Source organism: Mustela nivalis (genome assembly GCF_964662115.1).
Source record: "Mustela nivalis genome assembly, contig: HAP1_SCAFFOLD_2831, whole genome shotgun sequence".
Taxonomy (NCBI): domain Eukaryota; kingdom Metazoa; phylum Chordata; class Mammalia; order Carnivora; family Mustelidae; genus Mustela; species Mustela nivalis.
In genome coordinates this window covers 12,233-35,810 of record NW_028133834.1, presented here as the reverse complement: position 1 = coordinate 35,810, position 23,578 = coordinate 12,233, and the positions used below count along the sequence as shown (strand labels likewise).

At 38.3% G+C, this 23,578-nt stretch overlaps 1 protein-coding gene and 1 long non-coding RNA gene across 10 annotated transcripts; one reads left to right on the top strand and one right to left on the bottom strand.

The window, feature by feature from the left end:
• The first annotated feature begins 1 nt into the window (after position 1).
• LOC309858580 lies at positions 2 to 15,735 on the top strand. Of its 2 annotated transcripts, none has more exons than XR_014308255.1 (3): positions 2 to 170; positions 2,092 to 2,180; positions 14,653 to 15,735. It is a non-coding gene; the product is annotated as an uncharacterized lncRNA (long non-coding RNA). The 2 variants fall into 2 exon arrangements; XR_014308256.1 differs by lacking the exon at positions 14,653 to 15,735 and adding an exon at positions 4,082 to 5,524.
• LOC309858579 (uncharacterized protein) lies at positions 5,647 to 21,963 on the bottom strand. Of its 8 annotated transcripts, none has more exons than XM_082751293.1 (6): positions 21,170 to 21,963; positions 16,042 to 16,395; positions 14,377 to 14,461; positions 13,044 to 13,170; positions 12,671 to 12,766; positions 5,647 to 8,347 (listed from the first exon to the last, which is right to left on the bottom strand). In XM_082751293.1, the coding sequence occupies exons 3-6, from the start codon at positions 14,383 to 14,385 to the stop codon at positions 6,681 to 6,683; spliced, it is 1,899 nt and encodes a 632-aa protein (XP_082607419.1). In that variant the 5' UTR covers positions 14,386 to 14,461; positions 16,042 to 16,395; positions 21,170 to 21,963; the 3' UTR covers positions 5,647 to 6,680. The 8 variants fall into 8 exon arrangements, with proteins under 8 accessions (XP_082607419.1, XP_082607418.1, XP_082607422.1 ...); XM_082751292.1 differs by having other exon boundaries at positions 16,042 to 16,384; XM_082751296.1 differs by having other exon boundaries at positions 13,044 to 13,167; positions 21,170 to 21,962.
• Positions 21,964 to 23,578: the final 1,615 nt, after the last annotated feature.

The window sequence follows — 23,578 nt, the reverse complement described above, 5'->3', positions numbered from 1 at the left end:
TAGGAGAACCAAGAGAAGACACCTACAATTTTGAAACACAAACCTCTTCCACGTGCCTATTTTTACCTTATTAAACAGCTTCTACCTTGCTGCTGGATCCTAGGAGAGACTGCATGGCTAGCCATAGGACAATATATGCCCGCACCTGTTGAATCATTCATCATTAACTGGTTGGTGATATTTGTTCTTTCAATACATGACCTTATGTCTGAACCTGCCCTTTTGACATTGGGGGCCCTTCAGGCTACTGACAAAGAGGAAAGGAAATATGTCAAGGAATGATATCCACAGATTTGCTACCCACTAACAAAAATTTATGATTATAATAGCAACTCCAAAGAGAGGGGATGAATAAAAGCTCAGATCCTTCAGGAATGGAGGTTTTTAATCAACCCAAAGAGAACTCCCAGATGAAAGTATAGTAAAATGTTGGTAGTAGATTTAGGTAGAATTTACTGTAATATTCTTTTGGCTTTTCTGTATGTTTGAAATTTTCATAACAAAATGTTGAACAGAGAGGGAATACAATCTGAGATGCTTTTAAGGAAGAAAACATGAAATAAATATCTGAAGGAAGTATTAAATACTGATTACAATCTCAAGACTTGTTAAAAGAACTACAGTAGCTCTACATTCTTTCTTCCCTGATTGTGTGTATGAGTGTGTGTGTGTGTGCATATTTCCTCCCTTTCCCTCTTTCTTGATCCTGATTTACATAAGGTCTTTTGATGGTAATTAAAGATAAAATATATATTGTAGCTTAAACTAGAGTGGAACTATGACTAGAGAAGAGGAATAGCCACTGCAATGACTATGCATATTCCCTTTTGGGAGAGGGTAGTTATTTTAAAAGTTTTTTTAAAAAAATTATGAACAATTTAAAACATGCACTTAAAGAAAAGAGTATAGACAACTATTCATACTTTGCTGTCATTCTTCTCCCCCTCACTTCCTCCTCTCCCACTCCTCCCCCTCCCCCTCCTCCTCCTTCTTCCTTTACTCCATCCCCTAATTTTTTCTGGAGTATCTAAATGAAAATCATATCATTTCACTCACAAACCCTTTAATATGTCTGGCAAATAAAGATCTCCATTTGAAATAACTGCACTCTCTTTACCACATCCAACCACATTAACAAAATTACTTAATATCTAATACCCAATCCATGTTCAATTTTTCATGACTTCCTTAAAATATTTATTCAGTTATCTGTTCAAGGCTGGACCCAAGAACGTTCCAGGGGGTTTCCAAAGAATTTCCAAAGGAAATTCTTCCTTTCTTTCCCTCCTTACAATCACACTAATTTATTGAAGAAATTTAGTTACTTGTCCTGTAGAATTTTCCACATTCTGATTTGGCCAATTGTGATCTTCACTATACCACTTAATGGGTTTTTAAATTCATTTTATTTCCTATCAACTGGCAATTAGATCAAGAGGCTAAAATAATGCAGGTTCAATGTTGGGAAATATATCTTAAGTAGTACTTTCTACTTTCTATGGCATCATATTAGGAGGCATATTAATACCATATTGTTCTAATTTATTTTTGCTAAGATTGGCCAACTAGTTCAGGTGTTGTCAACCTGATTACCTTTTGAAATTCCCAGTCACCCATTTATTATGGATTGTTGCTAAATCCATTATTTTATTAAAGGATGCCAAATTTAACTGTCTAATCCTGTCATTCTTTCTGAATATATTAGCTAATTATTTTATAATAAAATTTCCTCTATTTGATTATAGCCTGTACAGAAAAATCATGATAAATGCTTGGCTCTGTGTCTTATTGAAATTTCAGAATGAACTACTATGCTGGCAAACCCCATAAAGGGCTCTATCACATTTTTTCATTTTGAATTTAGGAAGTTTTACCTACAGTCATGGTTTCAACCCAGTGCAATAGTTTTTGATGCTTAAATTATTCTATTTTTGGTCAGTTTCTTTTGGTTGATGATCCTATGGTCTTTGATAGCTTTATTGCTTTTAGGCACAATAAGATGTTTCATGATAACCATATATACATTTCTTCCCCTTGACCTATCTTACATCATTTCTTCAAGGAGCCCTTGCTTCTTTTTTTTTTAAATAGAAAACAGAATTTGAAAACTACAGTCTGGATAGTTGGGGAGCTCACTGCTTCTGTGTCATGAAAGCTTTTGAATCCTTTGGCAGACAGAGGTAAGAAATACATACTTCCAATTCAAATGAAAGATTAAGATATTTTACTTCTTTATGTTTTTCTTTTAAAAAAATCCTGAAATTAAGTTATGTAAAATGAAATTAAGTTACGTAATTAATTTTGGGCTCACCTAAAATCCAATATTACTATTAACAAGACTAGAAAAGGCTATAGCATGATGTGGAATCAAATTCATTGTTTTTGATATATAGGTTTGCTGTTTCCATTTGACTTCATTTTTTAAAAAAGATTTTATTTTAGAGAGGGAAAGCACACGAATGGGGGGGTGGTAAGGGCAGAGAGAGAATCTCAAGCAGACTCCCCACTGAGTGTGGAGCATGACACAGGGCATGATCTCATAACCCTGAGATCATGACCTGGGCTGACCTCAAGAGTGGGACACTTAACCCAACTGAGCCAACTGTCCCAACTTAATTTTTAAAATAAAATATCTACATGGGTCTGAAGTCAAAATAGAAATCAAGGTATAACCAAAGATAACTATCTTTCATCCTTGCCCTCTCCTAACTGTTGTTTCATCTTGAGATTTCTTGTTGAAAGTACATGCATATACTGTTTTCCTCTCTTCTTTCACAAATATTAGCATAATTACATATAATTTTGAACTTACCTATTTTTCATTTAACATATCCTGAAGATCACTCCCTAGAACAGAGGTACACAATATCCCACTGTATATTCATATAATTAATTCAGCCAGTCTTTTGCTGGTCATCTGGGTTGTTTTCAGTTTGTTGCATTTACAAATAGTGTCTTTTTTTTATTTTATAAAGAGTTTTAAAAAAATCAATTTATTTGACAGAGAGATAAATCACAAGTAGGCAGAGAGGAGGCAGAGAGAGAGGGAGAAGCAGGCTGAGCAGGGAGCCTGATGTGGGGCTTGATCCCAGGACCCTGGGATCATGACCTGAGCCGAAGGCAGAAGCTTAACCCACTGAGCCATCCAGGCACCCCACAAATAGTGTTTTTTAAAAATTCCTTTGTGTATACCACATTTTGTAATTTTACCAGTGTATATTTGGGATAGAAGCAAGGTTTCTGGTCTTATGATAAATGCATGAGACTACACATGGACATTACTTGACTCCCTCCTATATGAATTGTACTATTTTCCATCTTCATCAGCAATTTGAAAGTCCTTGTTTTTCTAGTCTTGCCAATGGAATATATAAATACACTTTTTTATTTTTGCCCATCTGATTGGGATGAAGTGGTATCTTAGTGTGTGTAACTTTCATTCTTATCTCAATTTTTAGACTCTTTAGGAATATTAGTCTGTGATATAGTTGCAAATATCTCCATTTTGTCATTCTCCTTTAACAGTTAGTCCTATAAAACTACTTTTTTCCTTCTTTATTTTTCCTGGATTTTTTTTTTTTAAAGAAAGCTTTATTTATTTGACACTTAGAGAGAGAGATAGCAAGAGAGGGAACACAAGCAGGGGAATTGGGAGAGGGAGACACAGGCTTCCTGCTGATTAGGGAGCCTGATGTGGGGTTTCATCCCAGAACCCTGGGATCATGACCTGAGATGAAGGCAGACACTTAATGACTGAGCCACCCAGGTGCCCTTCTTCTGGATTTTTGAGTCATAATTGTTGATAACTCCATTCGGGACTATAAAGGAATTTACCCATATAGTTCTAATAAAGTTTCTTTTTTTAAAAATATTTTTTACATTTAGATATCTTGATTTGTTGGGAGTTCATCTCATGTTAAACTGCGAAGGATAAATCTATTTAATTTTCTTTCCCATAAATTTTATCCAACTGTGCAAATAGTAATTATTAAAAATTCTTTCTCAAAATGATTCTAGCAGAATGGTTACTGCAAAGAAAGGTGATTAGGGAAAAACTAAGGAATGTTCTGTCATCTCTAAGGTAGACTAGAGAAGACACTATCCAAATTCACAAACATACCAATGGAAAGGGGTTCAAGAAACGTACCTGCGGCATTCAGGGAGATCCAGGAATTCACAATGGAGACAGAAGTACCCGATATGCACACAGATACTAAACTCAACACAGAAGTTAAGGTGAAAGGAAAAAGGAAAGCCCCACATTTACTGTATATGGATGTCCAAAAAGTTATTTTTCTCAATATACTCATCACCTTAAAAAAATAGTAAGCATGAATGAAAATGGCTGTGTATGTAACTGTAATTTAAGAAAAAAATTTCATTTTTACCATGTGAGTTGAGAAATTCCACAGAAGACAATAATTTTGGAGGGAATTACTGTTCCCTAATACTATTTAGTTACTGTTAAAGAACTGAATTATAAATGTGCTAAATACATGTATATAAGCTGAACATTCTTTAACTTATGTAATACTAAAAGCTACCAAGAAGATACTCTTAGAATAAATTAAGTACTGAACTGATAAAGGTACATCTTCATCATTGCTATCTTTCAGTTTTGTGTAAACTACAGAATTATCACCTATCCATATCAGAGTTTAAACGTTCTTGGTAAATATCATATGACTACTGTGTTAGTTTTTTTCTATGTATGTTCACGAGTGAAATTATTTTGGGATTTGTTTTTCAAGGGCTACTCCGTATCTAATTTTATTATCAGAATATTGTTCATCTTTTAGAATCTACTCAGAATTTTTCCAAAGGATCTTCTGTCTTTCAGGGGGTAGCCTGTACAATTATCTGTACAATGTTCCTACATGATTTTTGAAGATTATTAAAGATTTTTTTTCCAATTACTAAGTTTTTTTGGCCCCTTCCAGTTACTCTTAAAATTTAATCATTTAAAGTGTTTTCCTAGAAAACAAACCATACTCTATTTAAAAGTTGGGTCTCATAAGGTTTATATATATTTATATGACCATGAAAAATATCCTCTAAAACATATACCAGAATTCTCCTTTCTTATCATATGGGAAGGCATTGCCAAAGCCTAGTAATAATAGTTTCCTTCAAAGAAACATTTTAACTTAAAATAAAAAAAAAAACACCCTACTTTTTATTGTTCTTTATTCTATGATTTTTGTTTTATTTTCATCAAAACTTTCCATTAATTCAAATGGCCATTGGGCACTAGCTTGTTTACCTCAGTAATCATTATTTGACAAATATTTGGACTCCACAACATGACAGGCACTGTCATAAGTGCTGGAGATATAGTGGTGACAAGGAGTAAACTGCCCTTAATTGTTTCAGTTACATACACAGAGTAATTGCCATTGAGAACTGCCATGATCATGTTCATAGGATTTGATATATGAGATTCATTATCATTCACAACTAAATAGCCTATAATTTCACTTTTGATTTGCTTATTACTTTGATAATTATTTATATATGAAGTAATCCATTTCCAAGAGGTCGGAATTCATTTGGCCATTTTCTAATTTCTAAATCTTAATTGTGGTGATAAATGAATAGGACATTTGGCTTTAGAAATTTGTTAGAGACAGATCACTTCCAAATGCCTTTGTTTTTTAAAAAAAATATTTATTTGTTTGTCAGATAGAGAGTGCACAAGCAGGCAGAGAGGCAGGCAGAGAGAGAGGGGGAAGCAGGCTCCCTGCTGAACAAGGAGCCTGATACAGGACTTGATCCCAGGACCCTGGGATCATGACCTGAGCCGAAGACAGCAGCTTAACCAACCGAGCCACCCAGGCATCCCCTAAATGCCTTTAAAAACAAAACAAAAAACATTGCTGGGCATTCAACAACCCCACTTTTATTAAAACAATAAGGCTTTCTTTATAGTATGGATTTTTTGGTGCAGCAAACGAATACTGATTCAAAGCTTTCATCCCTTCATTCTGTTTTACTGGTTTTTCTTCAGAATTATCCTACTGTTCCATAAGACATGTATCTTATTGGCATATTTGTTTATATTCATTATACTGTCAAGGTCTTTCTCATAGAAATGGTCCAATACTAAAATTAATGATGGTCATGATGTCATTTAAGTAGTCAAGCTCATTTAACCCTTATAATCAAATAAATAAGCAAACAGACACAGATTTGAGTTACTTTCCAAAAAATACAGATAAGATTTGTTGGAACTAAGGCATACCAAAGAAGGTGAATGACATAGTCAAGGCTTTCCAAGATTAATTACATAAGAGAAATTCACCTTTGGTATAATTTTATGAAAGTGTAACAAGATTTAAATAGTGATGGAAGGTTGCCCTATGTGAGTTAGATTTAAATTCTATGCAGCATAATATCAATGATGTGGAGAATGTTTTAAAAATGATTCAGAAGAGATTCACAGTGTCATCTTATTTATAGGGTTTTACTCTGATATTCCAAATGGAAAACCATTCAGTAAATGCTTTCCTGTATTAATGCAGTTTGCATTATGAATTCTCTGCTGTTGAGTGTGTTGTGTACTCTGACAGAGTTTTTCAGTATTACTTGCACTTGTGGGGTTTCTCAAAAGAAGCAATTATTGGACATCAAGTAATGAGTCATGAATAAAGACTTTCTTATATTTTTATATCATTAAGATTTTATAAGAGTGAAATAAAGTGAGAGCTTGGAGAAAATGATGTCTCAAAATTTTTATATTCATAGGATTTCTCAAAAGTGTAAATATCCTGGTGTTGAGCAAAGTCTGAGTCCTGACTAAAGGTGTTGCCATAGTCTTTCCATTGATAGAGATTATCACCATTGTGAATTTTCTGTTCAGTAAAATATGGATGGTGACCAAAGATCTGTTTACTTTCCTTACATTCATAGGATTCTGTGTCAGTATGAATTTTCTTGTGTCTTGTAAGTTGCGAACCCCAGATAAAAGATTTCCCACATTCTTTACATACATAAGGTTCCTCACCAGTATGTATTCTCTGATGTCGAGTAAGTTGTGAACCCCAGAGAAAGGCTTTTCCACATTCTTCACATTCATATGGTCTCTTTCCAGTATGGATTTTCTGATGTCGATTAAGTTCTGAGCCACGAAAAAAGGTCTTTCCACATTCCTTACATTCATAGTTTCTCTCACCAGTATGAATTTTTTGATGTCGATTAAACTCTGAGCCATGAAGGAAGGTCTTTCTACATTCCTTACATTCATAGAGTTTCCTCTCATTATGAATTTTCTCATGTTGAACAAGATACGAGGCCCAAATAAACGTCTTCCCACATTCCTTACATTCATAAGGTTTCCTACCAGTATGAATTCGTTGATGTCGAGCAAGATGTGAACTCCAGATATAGGCTTTTCCACATTTCTCACATTCATAGGGTTTCCTGCCTACATGAACATTCTGATGTTGAGCAAGATTTGAACCACGAATAAAGGCTTTTCCACATTCCTTACATTCATGAGATTTCTCACTAGTATGAGTTCTCTGATGTTGAGTCAGGTGTGAGCCACGAGTAAAAGCTTTTCCACATTCCTTACATTCATAAGGCTTTTCACCAGTGTGAATTCTCTGATGTTTAGTAAGATGTGATCGCTGACTAAAGGCCTTCCTACATTCATTACATTCATAGGGTTTTTCTCCAGTATGAATTCTCTGATGTCGTGTAAGATCTGAGCCACAACTAAAGGCCTTCCCACATTCCTTACATTCATAAGACTTCTCGCCAGTATGAATACGCTTATGGACACTAAGTTGAGAATGAAATCTGAAGGCCTTCCCACATTCCTTACACTTAAAAGGTTTTTCACCAGTATGAATCCTCCTATGACCAGTAAGACTTGAACGCAAACTAAACGCCTTCCCACATTCTTTACATTCATATGTTTTCTTAGTAGCATGAACTGTCTGATATTGAGTAGGTTCTGAGTCAGAAAGAAAGGTTTTCTCATATTCTTCACAAAATTTCTCCCTAGTTTGAATTACTTGATGTTGAGTACAGTCTGAGCCAGAAGGAAAGGCTTTCCCACATTCTTTAAATTCATTCAGTTTCTTTCCTGTATTTTGTTTGTGATGTATGTTAAAAGCTGTGTGATCGTTAAAAGTGGCCATTTTTTCATTGGTGAGTATAACCTGCTTTAAACATTCTTCCTGATTTTCCTGTTGTGTTTCAGACTGATCTTTGCTTTCCCAATCACCCCTAAAACATAAATATTCAAGGCTGTATTTTTTACAAATTTCCAGTTGAGTCAATTCTCTCTCAAAAGTGATGTTTTTTGGTGATAACTTCTTGCTCTGACATCTGGACTGCATGTCTGAAAAACAAGAAAATAAATTCATACTGTTTTACTGTCCAAAAACAAACAAAATGTCTAATGTAGATATAAAAAGTAATCATAGGGGTGCCTGGGTGGCTCAGTGGGTTAAGCCTCTGCCTTCGGCTCAGGTCATGATCTCAGGGTCCTGGGATAGAGCCCTGCATTATGCTCTCTGCTCAGCAGGGACCCTGCTCCCCCCGCCTCCCGCCTGCCTCCTCTCTACTTGTTATCGCTGTCAAATAAATAAATAAAATTTTAAAAAAAGAAGAAGAAGAAAATCCTAAAAATCCTAAAATACATAAGGCACACAAGTGAATGACTTAACAAATTCTCAAATTCTGGGCAATATGAAAAAAGGGCAAAAAATAAATAGAAATTTAAGAGAACTAATAAAAGTTGAGGTTATTAGATATATAAAAGCTTTGTTTTACTGAAATTCATCTGAGTAGTTAAATTAAAAACATCATTATTAAAGTACCACCCAGTCATGAAACGCCAGTGTAAAGATAAGACTGTTTCACTCAGTATGGTAAATCAACCCTTAGCATATGTTAGGCATTAAGAAAATAATTCTGTAGGGGCGTGTGGGTGGCTCAGTGGGTTAAAGCCTCTGTCTTCAGCTCAGGTCATGATCCCAGGGTTCTGGGATTGAGCCCCCACATCGGGCTGTCTGCTCAGTGGGAAGCCTGCTTCCCTTCCTCTCTCTCTGCCTGCCTCTCTGCCTATAAAAAAAAAAAGAAAGAAAATAACTCTGTAAAAAATACATTACAAGACCAAAAAAAAAAAAAAAAAAAAAAAAAAGAAAAGAAAGAAAGAAATGGGGAGAATTTAGGATAGAATAAAGGATCTTGCAAAACCAGGTACTGGGAAGCACAATTGGGATCATTTAATCATAGGATTAATGTCACTTCCATCTTTACTGAAATGAGTACATATACTGCTTCCATATTACTTTCTGTACAGATAGAAGGAAATAAAAGTATATCTAAACTAACTCAAAGACAAATATGCAGAAATGTAATCATGCTTACTTAATCATATTTCAATTTGCCTTTGTACAAGTGAAGACTTCACCCTGCTTATTTCCTCCACAGTGCATAGCCAAGTTCAACTTTCTGTCACATGACTCCACCAAGTTGCTTTTGTCTTCCTAAGAATAGGTGTATTGTTCATCCATTCTGCTTTATGCTTTCAAGCCCTTCCCTAGGTCTCTTCTTTGCTGTCTATGCAAAGCCACTGAAAATATTATAAAGTATCTACAAATTTTCAAGTACTTTGGAAGATACTATGATGAATGTTTTATATAATTCTGAGCTTAAAAACAGTAATGTTAGGAAACAGAATATCAGTCTAGTATGTGGGAAGTAATCTAGTCTAGAATTAACAGAGAGTAGGAACTCAGTAACAAAGGTATGTTGCATTTAGGTTAAAGGACATAATTATGGGTGATAGTTCAAAAAGAAAATGGTTTGAGAAGTTGCCAAGGGCAAAGAGTCTGGCATGAGCTAGGAACAAGCAGGACCACTCTGTGACTCTTTTTTTTAAAAAGATTTATTTATTTATTTATTTATTTATTTGACAGAGAGAGAGATCGTAAGTAGGCAAAGAGGCAGGCAGGGTGGGGGTGGGGGCGGGAAGCAGAGTCCCCACTGAGCAGAGAACCCGATGTGGGCTCAATCCCAGGACCCTGGGATCACAACCTGAGCTGAAGGCAGAGGCTTAATCCACTGAGCCACGCAGGTGCCCCTGTGACTCATTTTTTATATGTGCCAGATCTGATGAAATTGTCAGATTTCATCTGTGGTTATTTTATAAATTCTCTACCAAATCTGTATTGGATATCAAACTTACAGGTAAAATATTTTAGATGAACAAAACAAGAAAATACCTCAACTACTATTACTTGAACATACTGAAGGGCTCAGCCAATTTTTATTATTCGTATTGTACTGATACTAGCATTTGGCTTAGAGATTGACAAACCTTATCTTAGGGGCTGAGAAGATAGAGATTAGTAATCAGGGTCTGTCAACAGGGCAGTCCTAAACATTCATCGTGTTTAGATACAATGGAAGGGCTATAATCATGGAATATGGGTAAAACAGAGGTAGATATACAGGAACTATAGCTCAGTTTCAAACCATCTCAGTGACTCAGGAGGGTGATGGATTGAGAAAGCAACCAAAATGTTCATGCCTTCAGGTACTTGATAGAAGCAAATAATCCTCTATGAAGGAAGGTACTTTAGGCAATAGTTTTACCACAAAGTTTTGCAAACGCTATCTGGCACAAAATTAAATAAATAACCAGATAATATGAATGCAAACAGACATAGTATACATATATATATATAATATAGTGTATATTACATATAAAATAAAAAATATATATATATAATATTTTCAATCTTTATAATTTAGTGATTTCCAAAATGTTCTATAAATGGATTCATTTAGCATGGGACCTTTGGCATTTTTCATTCAGCACAATATCCTGGAGATTCATTCAAGTTGTTTCAGGTATTGATAGCTCAGAAAAAGAATGATTTTAAAACAAATATAACCTCTGGAATTTAAAAACATGATTCCAATAAGGAAATAAAATTTATTTTCTTTCCTTGATATTTCAAATTAAAAACAACAACAACAACAACAAAAAGCCTCCTAAATAAACAATTAGCAAGTACTGTGGGGGAAAAAACAAAAAGCTCCAAGAGTATGTTATTTCAATCTGAGTCCTGCCCATAATAGAAAATTCATCAATTAGCCTCAACTTGCCAAATATGTGCCTTGTTTCCTCTTGACAGCCAGGACTTGTCTTTTATGACATTGCACTCTCTTTGTTGTCCTCCATTAGCCTTCAACTCTCTTCTGCTGCTCACTATTCACTGTAACCAGAAGCCACTTTCACCTATCATCCTGATTTTTTTTTTAATTTTTAATTTTTATATACATATATTTTTATCCCCAGGGGTACAGGTCTGTGAATCGCCAGGTTTACACACTTCACAGCACTCACCTGATTTCTTTTTTAAAGATTTTATTTATTTATTTGACAGAGATCACAAGCAGGCAGAGAGGCAGGCAGAGAGAGAGGGGGAAGCAGGCTCCCCTCAGCAGAGAGCCCAATACAGGGCTTGATTCCAGGACCCTGGGATCATGACCTGAGACAAAGGCAGAGGCTTAACCCACTGAATGACTCAGGTGCCCCTATTATCCTGATTTTCAATTAAGCAGCCTATCAGGCCCTCTCTTTTTTTTTTTTTTTTTTTTTTTAAAGATTTTATTTATTTATTTGACAGAGAGAGATCACAAGTAGGCAGAGAGGCAGGCAGAGAGAGAGAGAGAGAGAGAGGAGGAAGCAGGCTCCCTGCTGAGCAGAGAGCCCGATGCGGGACTCGATCCCAGGACCCTGAGATCATGACCTGAGCTGAAGGCAGCGGCTTAACCCACTGAGCCACCCAGGCGCCCCAGGCCCTCTCTTAATGTAGAGCCTATTTTGCCAAAATTTATGGGCATGTTCCAGTCACAGAAGAGAATACAATTTCCTTAATAGATTATTTACTCTTTGTTAACCCTTCTGATCCCAAAATGAAATTGGAAAATCAATAAATGTTGGTTAAAAGAACAAACTGCTGGGACGCCTGGGTGGCTCAGTTGGTTAAGCAGCTGCCTTCGGTTCAGGTCATGATCCCAGCGTCCTGGGATCGAGTCCCACATCGGGCTCCTTGCCCTGCAGGGAGCCTGCTTCTCCCTCTCCCTCCGTCTCTGCCTTCCACTCTGTCTGCCTGTGCTCGCTCTCGCTCTCTCTCTGACAAATAAATAAATAAAATCTTTAAAAAAAAAAAAAACAAATTGCTAAGTGCAGGAAATACGGAAGCAAGGAGAATTTAGGCAAAATAAGAAAAATTTAAGATATAGTAGGTAAGATAAAAACAGGGTCAAATATTTTTTGGGGGGAAAAATTTATAAATATCTAAATGAAGAAATTTACAAATATCTAAATAAAAAAAGAGAGAAAGAAACTGTGTTAAAGCATTGATAAATTGACTACTGGAAAAAAAGAATGACATCTTTTTATAACATGAGGGAAAGAAACTGAAGAGCCCTGAATTGGAGTGGTTTTTGGAGGTGAAGAGAAGGGCCATTTGGAAATGCATGGTGAAGAGTTCTTTGACTCTAGGTCTCAGACTGTTAGCCACAGGTTTTTATCCTTTGAGGAGACTCGAGGCCAATATTTCAGAGATGCTGCTGCCTCACTAAACATCTGGGCTCTTATCTACAGTGATGGTTTCCCTGTGATAGCTCAGCCCTCACTCACCTGGGCCAGGTCCTCCTGTCTCATCCTGAGAAACCATCCAGGGCTCTTTCCCCTTCTCCAGTAAAGAGAACACATCTGGCTGATAAATGCAAAGTCCTGATTGGAGATAAGAAATAGGAAATAACCATGTGGTAAAGATTTCAAAATCTGCATCTAGTCCCTCAGTTATGAAGGAAGAGAGACAATTATAGGAACAGCAAGAAAAAGGCATGAAGTATTTCTAAAGGATAGAGCAGATGGAGGTTCCCAAACTTACCAAGCATAAACCATTTTCCCAGAAGGAAATCAGAAATTCCCTTAGATCCTTGAAAGACAATTAAAAAATTCACAATGAAGAAATCAGAAATTTCTGGGGTCAGGTTCTGAATCTTACCCAGTGAGATCATGTTACTGTAGTTCTCCAACATCACATCTCTGTACAAATGTCTCTGTTCCAAGTCCAGACACTCCCACTCCTCCTGAGAGAAGTCTACAGCCACATCCCTGAACATCATCAACTGCTGAAACAAACAACACAAGCATCATGGTGAAATCTTTCAAAATCTTTTAGATACAAGGGGGAAGAAATGAGAAGGGCACTGTAGGAAGTATACTCACTGAGCAAAAACTGAAGTTGACTGCCTGTCGTATGGGGGAAATGACATGGAAATTAGTGTGACTGAAGCTGAGTGCCTATATACTCTTACAGTCTTCAGTTGTTCAGTCACAACATCCTTATGACCTTCCAGTGACAAGCACCAGACAACAGGATGGCAGTCCAGAATTAAGAGTTCTTTGTTGATACCGCTGGGATGCCATGCCAGGCTTACATGACTAACTCTAGATTTATTATGTGATAAATGCTTCCCCCCTTAGGCTACTTTTAGTTGAATTTTCTATTAGCTGAAGTTGAAAAGATTCTTAGAAGACACACTTCTTAACTGAATACCATTTTCTGTGGGACTGTATAAAATCACAGGGTTCTAGGATAAGTATCTGACAATCAGCACATGTCTTGTTTATGATATTAATCTCGCTAGGGGCGCCTGGGTGCTCAGTGGGTTAAGCCTCTGCATTTGGCTTGGGTCGGGATGTCAGGGTCCTGGATCAAGCCCTGCACTGGACTCTCTGCTCGGTGGGGGGCCTGCTTCCCCCTCTCTCTTTGCCTGCCTCTCTGCCTGTGATCTCTCTCTGTCAAATAAATAAATAAATAAATAAATAAATAAATAAAATAATATTAATCTCTCATTGATTTCCTGGCAAGATCCCTGATCTCTCTGAACTTAACCTTTCATCAATCCTCTATTTAAAAGCATGATAAAGTGCCAATGAATAAAATGAATACCAACCAACACCAACTCTCACCTCTACTGATTGAAACACCCCATCCTACAGAATAAATAGAAGTTTTCATGTAGTGTATCCCTTTGAGCCACTCAGTTCCACCTTGTTAAGCCACAGGTTTGAAAAGATAGTCTCTACTATTTCTTTTAAGGGAAAGCATTTCTCCTCATTCAGTGCTCTGCCAAAGTATTGGGACATGGGAGGTGCTGAATGCCATGCTGGAGAGAAGAGGGACACCTAGGGAAGGCAGTGGACTGTTTCACGAATATCACTTACCACGATGAATAGTGACTCAAGTAAGCAGCTTAAGGATAAAAAATAAAAGTATTCATCCAATGTGATATAAATGATTTTAATTTTGGCGAGAGGCAATTCCAACTCACATGGGCCATGATGACTTAAAATTCCAAGAATCGATCAGTCTTCTAGACTCCTCTCCTGGTGAAGTAGAGTCCCGAGAAAGCAGAGCTAGAAGGAAGGAATCATGAGAGGTCACATTTTCCTCAGAGATTTCAAATGGACTAAGAATGCCATTTTCTCCCTGAATAAAGGTCAAAGTGAGTCTACAGAAATCCTGGCCCAAACCAAAACCCAAGTGACTCTCATTCTCCCTCCCTTTCAGTCCCAAGTAACCACGATTTCACTTTCTGTCTCTATAGATTTCCCTATTCTGGACTTTCATATGAATGGAATCATACAATATGTGAACTTACTGTGACTAGTGTCTCTCATTTAGCATAAATGAAGGTATTGGCTTTTGTCAGATGCTTTTTCTGTATCTATTAAAATAACCATGGGATATTTGTTTTTTATTCTATTGATATGATATATCCTATTAATTGATTTTTGGATGTTAAGACAACCTTACATTCCTGGGATGTATTCCACTTGGTCATGCTGTATAATTCATTTCATATGTTGCTGGATTTGGCTTACTAGTATTTTGTTGAGATTTATTGCACTCAAATTCTTTTTTTTTTTTTTAAGATTTTATTTATTTGACAGAGATCACAAGTAGGCAGAGAGGCAGGCAGAGAGAGAGAGGGGGAAGCAGGCTACCTGCCAAGCAGAGAGCCAGATGCGGGGCTCTATCCCAGGACCCTGGGGTCATGACCTGAGCCGAAGGCAGAGGCTTTAACCCACTGAGCCACCCAGGTGCCCCTGCACTCAAATTCTTATGAGCAATGCTTTGTCTGGTTTTGGTATCTGGGTAATACCAGCCTCATCAAGTACGTTAGGATCCTAGTTGTATTCCCTAAAAATAAAACTAAAAACTAAAAAAATAAAAAATAAAAAGTGAACTCAATAACCCAACATGGGACTCAAACTCTCACAACCCCAAGATCAAGAGGCACATGCTCTTCCCACTGTGCTAGCTAAGCACCCCTGGCATATTCTTTAACTGCAGCAGAGAAGACACTGGGGAACTCAGAACTGATAGTAGGAGTCCTTCTGAACCAGGTTATGTTCTGAACTACAAAAAAATCCTGGCTGTTCAAAGGAACCATATTTTATTTATTTATTTCTCATTAAAATTTTAGGAGTTAAGGGGCGCCTGGGTGGCTCAGTGGGTTAAGCCACTGCCTTCGGCTCAGGTCATGATCTCAGGGTCCTGGGATCGAGTCCCGCATTGGGCTCTCTGCTCAGCAGGGAGCCTGCTTCCTCCTCTCTCTCTGCCTGCCTCTCTGCCTATTTGTGATCTCTCTCTGTCAAATAAATAAATAAAATCTTTAAAAAAAAATTTTAGGAGTTAACATACAAGGCAATATTGGCTTCTGGAATAGAAGCCAGTGATTCATCACTTATATACAATACCCAGTGCTCATCATAACAAGTGCCTTCCTTAATACCCATCACCCATCTTGCCCATCCCTCCCCCACCTCCTTCTGTCAACCCTTAGTTTGTTCTCTATCATTAAGTTTTTTATAGCTTGTTTTACTCGCCCCTTTTTTTCATTTCCCCTTCCCATATATTTATCTTTCTTTCTTTCTTTCTTAAATTCTACCTATAAGTAAAATCATATAGTATTTGTCTTTCTCTGACTTACTTCACTTAATGTAATACACTCTAGCTCCATCCATGTTGTTGCAAATGGAAGATTTCATGCTTTATGATGGCTGAGTAATATTCCTTTGTATATATAAACACATCACATCTTCTTTATCCATTCATTGGGTGATGGACATTTGGCATCTCTCCATAGTTTGGCTATTATTGATAATGCTGTTTGAATCTGTATTTCTGTATCCTTTGGGTAAATACCTAGTATTGCAATTGCTGGGTCACAGGATAGTTCTGTTTTAAACTTTTTGAGGAACCTCCATATTGTTTTCCACAATGGCTGCACCAGTTTGCATTCTCACAAACAAGGCAAGAGGGTTCCCCTTTCTCTGTAGAGAAACTGTATTTTATTATTTTATTATTTTTTAAAAGATTTTATTTATTTGACAGAGAGAGACTCAGCAAAAGAGGGAATACAAGCACAGGGAGTGGGAGACGGAGAAGCAGGCTTCCTGCTGAGCAGGGACCCCCCCCCCCCCCAATGCAGGGCTCAATCCCAAGACCCTGGGATCATGACCTGAGCCAAAGGCAGAGGCTTAACAACTGAGCCACTCAGGTGCCCCAAGGAACTCTATTTTAAAGAAATTGTTTTTTATTGTAGTTACAGAGGAAGGAACTCTTGAGCAGAAGAAACTAAAAACTACCTTTTCACAAGGAAAGCACCAGTGATAGCTATTCTGAGATAATCTATCACCTTCCAAAAAAATAACAAAATTAGAACACTTGTGTCCAAAGATATTGTTAGATATGCTTGAAAAGAGTGCTAAAAATACCCCTATGTATGAAGAAAACTGTCTAAAAGACATCAGAGAAGATTAAAATTATTATCCAACATTCCAGTATGAGTAAAAAAAAATAATTTATGATATAATCACAGCTCTGAGGCAGGACTACATGCACAAATGTTGTAATAATTTCAGGAATGGGGAAGAAGTGAGGGAGAGACTATAAGTGAGAGTTCGTTAAATACAAAAGTGAAAGAGGACATAGGCTGAATCACTTTAGAAATGAAGAACAAATAAGCACAAGGTATGACAAATACCACAGAAAGTGCATGGACAAAGAATACAGAAACTACCCTTTTATGAAGATGGCACTGAAAAAAGTTAAGAAGGAAGCCCCTGCCCCTCTCAAAGCCGAAGCCAAAGCAAAGGCTTTGAAGGCCAAGAAAGTGGTGCTGAAAGGCGTCCACAGTCACACAAAAAATGAAGATCCACACATCACCTATGTTCCCGTGACCCAAGATTCTGCATCTTGGAAGGCAGCCCAAATACCCTCAAAAGAGCACTCCCAGGAGAAAGAAGCTTGATCACTATGCCATCATCAAGCTCCCCATGACTACTGAGTCAGCTATGAAGAAAAGAGAAGACAACAACATGCTTGTGTTTATTGTGGATGTCAAGGCCAACAAGCACCAGATCAAACAGGCTATGAAGAAGCTCTATGACATTGATGTGGCCAAGGTCAACACCTTCATCAGGCCTGATGGAGAGAAGAAGGTATATGTTTGACTGGCCCCTGACTATGATGCCTTGAATGTTGCCAACAAAATTGGGATCATCAAAACCGAGTCTAGCTGGCTAAATCTAAATATAGTTCTTTTTCATCATAAAAAATATATACAGAAACTAGTGAGCACAACAAAATAAAAAAAAGAAAGAGATGACAATTATTGGGAGAAAACCATGAAAGTCAGAGATAATCCAACTTACAAATAAGCAGACCCAAATCAAGGAAGAGAATATTAAAAACTACATTTTTAACATTAACAGTAATTTCCTGAGATAAAACATGAATTTACATAATGAAAGACATAGTATACTGCAGGGAAAAATGATTCAGAACTGAGTGCCAAAAATTTTAGTCTAAAACCCATGGGAAATCAAGATAAAAATATCAAGTTACCTATGAGAAAAAGGAAATTTATTTGTTAACACTTCTCCACTGCTAAATTCAGAGCCCCAAATAGTGAGGTAGGAAAATAAATGACAGAATTGAAGATTTTATATGCAGCCAAGCTGTCCTTCAAGTATAATGGATATAAGAAGTTCTATGCTGCAACAGCTTAGGGAGCATTTTTCACAAGAGTGTCTTCTAAACTACTATACGACATATTTCCACCTTAAAAGAGAGTATAGCGAAAATTTCAGAAAATTTTTGATTGTATCATCACTTGGCTGTATATCTGATAAACTTTGATAAAAAACTCATTTTACAAATATGAGGAAAATATAAAGAGCAAATGCAAACTAACACACACACACAAAAGCAATGGCACCAGGGTGGTAGAGTTGGTTAAGTGTCTGACTCTTGATCTCAGCTCAGGTCTTCTCCTTAGGGTTGTGAGTTCAAGAACCCCACTGGGCTCTACACTGGGTGTGGAGCCTACTTAAAAATTAAAAAAAAAGAAATTAAAAAAAGAAAAGCAATTTGTTTATTTAAAAAAAAAAAACAGGGGCTATGATCTTGAGTATGCTAAAATACTAAAGCCTATGATTCACAATAAAAATAATGATGACTATCTAGGGACTCCTGGGTGGCTTAGTTGGTTAAGCATCCAACTCTTGATCTGTGCTCAGGTCATGATCTCAGGGTTGTGAGATCGAGTCCTGCATCAGGCTCTATGCTGGGCATGGAGCCTGCTTAAGGTTTGCTTTCTGCCTCTTACCTCTCCCTCCCCTTCTCTCTAAAAATAATTATAATTATAATGATGATGATGATGAATATATATCAACTAACAGCAGCAACTTTAATAAAGCAGAAGCTACAGGTTATGTAAGATAAAACTTCATTTACAGAGTATTTTAATGCCTTTTTGTCAAGCAAAGACAAATTAAGTGGAAAACAAATACTATTGACTGGCCATATATTAGATCACAAAGAAAAATTCATTAACTTCCGACATTAAAAATATCATAATACGGGGCACCTGGGTGGCTCAAGTGGGTTAAAGCCTATGCCTTTGGCCCAGGTCATGATCCCAGGGTCCTGAGAGCGAGCCCTGCATCGGGCTCTCTGCTCAGCAGGGAGTCTGCCTCTCTGCCTACTTGTGATCTTTGTCTATCAAATAAAAAATATATATATAATAACGCAGTAAAACTAGAAATTACAAGCAAAGAGGGGGCCTATGTGCCTTACCTGAATTCCTCAACTTTATCAATAGGGACTGAATTCCCTTCATGTCATAGTACTCAAGACCCCTTCCATAGCACTAAGGCTAAGACACTATACCACTGTATTAGTTTTCTATCACTAAGCAACAAATTAGCATAAACACAATGACTTAAAACAATACAAATTTATTACCTTACACTTAGGCAGTTAGGCAAAAGTCTGAGTTTCTCACCGGGCTAAGATCAAGGTGTCAGCAGGGCTGTGTTCCTTTCTTTATGCTTTAAGGGAGAATTATTTATTTCCTTATGTTCCAGAGTCTAGAAGCCACCAACATTGGCTCCCTTCCTTCAGCCAACAATTTTGTTATCTCTGATCATTCTTCTTTGATTCTAGCTCCCTCTGACTCTAAACCCTTGGGAAAGGTTTACTGACTTTATGAATCCACTGGGCTTAGTTGGATAATCTAGGATAATTTCTCCATTTCAAGGTCCTTAACTTAATCTTGTATGCAAAGTCCTTTTTGCCCTTCATGTAAAGCAAAATATTCACAGGTTCCAGGGATTAGGACCCATCTTTGCAGAGAGATGACTTTGCCTACCCCAACGACCCTTAAAGCTTCTGTCCTTGGCTCCTCTCTTCCTGATGGATACTCAAAAATCCACCTCTTTCTATTCTATCACTTCCTCTCCAACAGTCTTGAACCCAACCCAGAATAAGCATCAATATTCCCTATATCCATGTTTATGTCCATCATAAACCTTAGATTCTCTAATAATCTCTCTTTTCAGACACTGTACTCCCACCCAATCAGTTGGATGTACCCCCTTTTCAGCCATCCCCAAATCTTGGCACTTTTTAGTATGCTCTCCGGAATTCATAATTAACTAATAACAAACCCCTCTTCTATATCCAACTTTCATTTCTTTGAATATTCCCTTCACGTTTGGGTCTAAGGGAAACGTGGCTCTCCCCCAAAGGACTCTGCAGCCTTTTCAACATCTCCTTTTCCTACCCGCACCCCCCCTACCCCCACAGCTTCTTGCCATTGGGTCTGGGGGGGAGGGTATCATTCTTGTTCTTCTTACTTTCAGACTTTTCTCTTTTTCTCCTCCTAAAAATCTCTAGTTTGGAATTTCATGCCCTGAGATTATTCATAATATACCTCACTGCTGCTGACATCTACCAAATACAGGATATTGCTCCTTGTTCTTTTGAAAACCTGAGCTCACCGCTCACTCTCTGCAACACTACTACCCTCTTTTATTCTTGCAGTTGCACTACATCCACACAGATAAGCCCTTGCTTACTCATTCTTATCTGTATTTCTACTTTTCCCTCTCTTGTGACTCATTATCACCAATATACTGCAACGTTGTCATTCCCCACCCCACCCCCACTAGCTGGTGTTCTATTTCTCTGCTCGTATTTACAGAGAAATTCTTGGGATGTGTTCTCTACACTGTCCCCTATTCCTCTCCCCACATTCTGTATTACCCGACTCAACCCAACTAATGGCCATCACAGAAACTGCTCTCCACACATTTAGGAACAAGTGTAATTGTTACTAAACGCAATATTCTTTGTTTCTGGCTCCGCAGCTGCTGCTACCACATTTACACACACGGTCAGGCATACAGTGGTGCAGTTACAATCATATACAAGCACAGTCACACCTGAATAGTCATGACAATCACCTATAGCTCCCCTCACCATCGGGCGCATGCAAACACACACACGTACACGCCCCCAACCCTACAGCTCCTAAGCGATTACCCCCACATCCCGCTCCCGTTACAATGTAGCACAAGCACACACAGATCCCATCCTGATCGCGCGGGAGCGGACATACACATACACAGCTCCCTACAACCTTCTTTCCCACACCCTCTTGCTGGCAAAGTCTGAGACTCAGAAACATTAGTCCCTCACTGCTCACTGTCCTCCCCAGTGGCCTTGGCTCCTCAGGGGTCATTTCGCTTCTGAGTCTTAGACTCTCTTACCTGACCCTGCGGTCCCTACAAGAACGTTCCGCGGGCACTCGGGCGCAATGCTTCCTACGGTCCTGAAAGCGTTGGTGCGCGGACAGGAAGCTGCCTTGGCTATGGTGGACATTGAAAAATGTAGTCAGTGCCTGGACAGCCTTTCAGAGCCCAGAGCCGACAATCTCAATTCACAGGCCTTGGCTTCGGCAACGACCGTCGCCCTCATAACTGCTCACATCCGGGGAAGAGGGCTTCCATGAGCTCCAGGCCGCGTTTGGAACGCAAAACTCCACCGAGGCCTCCACGCCGCTCCTCCACAAATTTGTGTCCAAGTGTGGGAACATGGACAATAAACCAATGCGGCCGTTACCGGAAGTAGCCTTGGACGCGATGGCCCCTGGGAAATGTAGTTTAGAGTTCCAGAACTACCTCAAAGGAAGGGTTAATTCTTCCCGGCTTGGGTTCGCGTTCTGGGCATCTGACTGATACGGCTTGACAGAAAGGTCCTGTTAGTGCCAAGCGACCTGCAAGTCCTTACCATTCCCCGGTCTGAGCCTTGGCCTGGCCTGGCGGATCTCTCTTATCCCACAAGCATCGACCTGGGGGTGGGATGAAGGGGCCGGATCCCAGGAGGGTCCCTTCTCTGCGAAGCCTTGGGAGCTCCTTTAACCGGGGTGTAGTATCCCTTACATCTTCAAACAAATCCTTTCCTTATTCTTATCTTCCAATTGCCATTAAAGAGTATAGTTTAAATTAATATTCAAGCTTACATTGGTGTTTTGCAAATGTTGTTCATGTCTTGGCCTTTTTTCTTTTTTTCCTGAAGTTACTGCTTGCCAGCTTTTAATATTTGCTTCCTTTTCCCTCACCCTTTAGATGGACAGTATGTCTAAACTTTCTGGAAGAGGAGTAAATTTTTCCAGTCCTTTCAAATTCATCCTTTAAAAATAATTTTTGGGGGCGCCTGGGTGGCTCAGTGGGTTAAAGCCTCTGCCTTTAGCTCAGGTCATGATCCCAGGGTCCTGGGATCGAGCCCTGCATCGGGCTCTCTGCTCAGCGGGGAGCCTGCTTCCTCCTCTCTCTCTGCCTGCCTCTCTGCCTAGTTGTGATTTCTCTCTGTCAAATAAATAAAATATTAAAAAAAATAATTTTTGAAGATTTTTTTTATTGTAAAATAGGTGCAAAACATATTTTTATTGTAAAATACCTGAAGAAAAGTGCATAGAATGTGTACGGTCAGTTCAGTGTATCTCAATACTCCTGAAGAGTACATTGTTGGTATCTCAAGAAGAAATGGTTTGTGCATGCGATATTTCTGATCCCAGTCCCTAGCTGACCATTATTCCGCTTGACTATTACAGTAAAAAATATTGTAGAGGCCGCTTTTTAGGCAATCAACTTGAACAATGGAAACCTGAGTAAGATAGAAGGGTCCACAGTAACTCCCTGGCTGAATACAAACAGGCCCTTCAGGAGACCCACCTGAAAAGAATCATAAGCACTAGCTGACCAATGGGTGGATACAGGTACCAGAAAAGAAAATTTCATACTTTCCATTACCTTCTCATCTTCTCCCCTTAACTACAGCCCCCCAGCCTCAGAGCAGTCTGCTTTGCTGTCAATAAACTTCTATCTCCCTTGTTCTGCCTTGGGTGAATTCTTTCACTGCCTGTGCATCTGGCTTCCACCAGATTACCCCACATTTGGTGGCCCCCATTGGATTGGGGGACCCCACAAATATCTTGGTTGTTAGTTATCTATTTAGATCACTAAATTTCTTTGAAATTTATATAAGCGCAAATCAAACTGTATGAATTTATCTTGCTAGTTGTTAAAACTCTTCATTGAATTAACTTAAAACTCCACACTAAAGGCTTTGCCAAAGGAATAGTGTGCTCATTCAGGGATGAAAATTATTTTCCTCAGTTACTACTGTGTTGTGGAACCAAAAGATCAATACTCCCTCCAACGTTGAATGATTCACTAGGAGAACTCACAGTGAAACAATACAAAGCAAAATTAGCAAAGAGGAAAGATGCATGGAGTAAAGTCCAGGAAAAAACAGATGCATAGTTCCCAGGATCCTTTCCAAGTAGAGTCACACAAGATATTAATTTCCCTTGCAACAAGTTGTGACAAAACATGTGAAATGTTGCCGACCAGGGAAGAAGCTCATTAGAGACTCAGTACTTAGAGTTTTTATTGTGGGCTGGTCACATAAGCAGCTTCTACCAAGTGTGCATATGAGAATTTCAGAAGGAAAGCAGGTGTTTAATATAAACTGTGTGATTTGCACAAACAGGCATAGTGAGCCACTCTTATCAGGATGGCAGGACCTCCCTCTGGAAAACTAAATTCTAGATGTAAGCCAAGCACTAACTGTGCAAGCAAACCTTCTAAGGATAAGAATTCTCAGTTCTACTAGGT

Bases quoted from the DNA above. Each gene is read 5' to 3' on its own strand.
- LOC309858579 (XM_082751293.1), bottom strand. The intron at 12,767-13,043 runs GTAAGATTCAGA...ATCTCCAATCAG, and splicing joins CAGTAACATGATCTCACTGG to GACTTTGCATTTATCAGCCA. The intron at 8,348-12,670 runs GTGAGTGAGGGC...CTTGTTTTTCAG, and splicing joins GACAGGAGGACCTGGCCCAG to ACATGCAGTCCAGATGTCAG.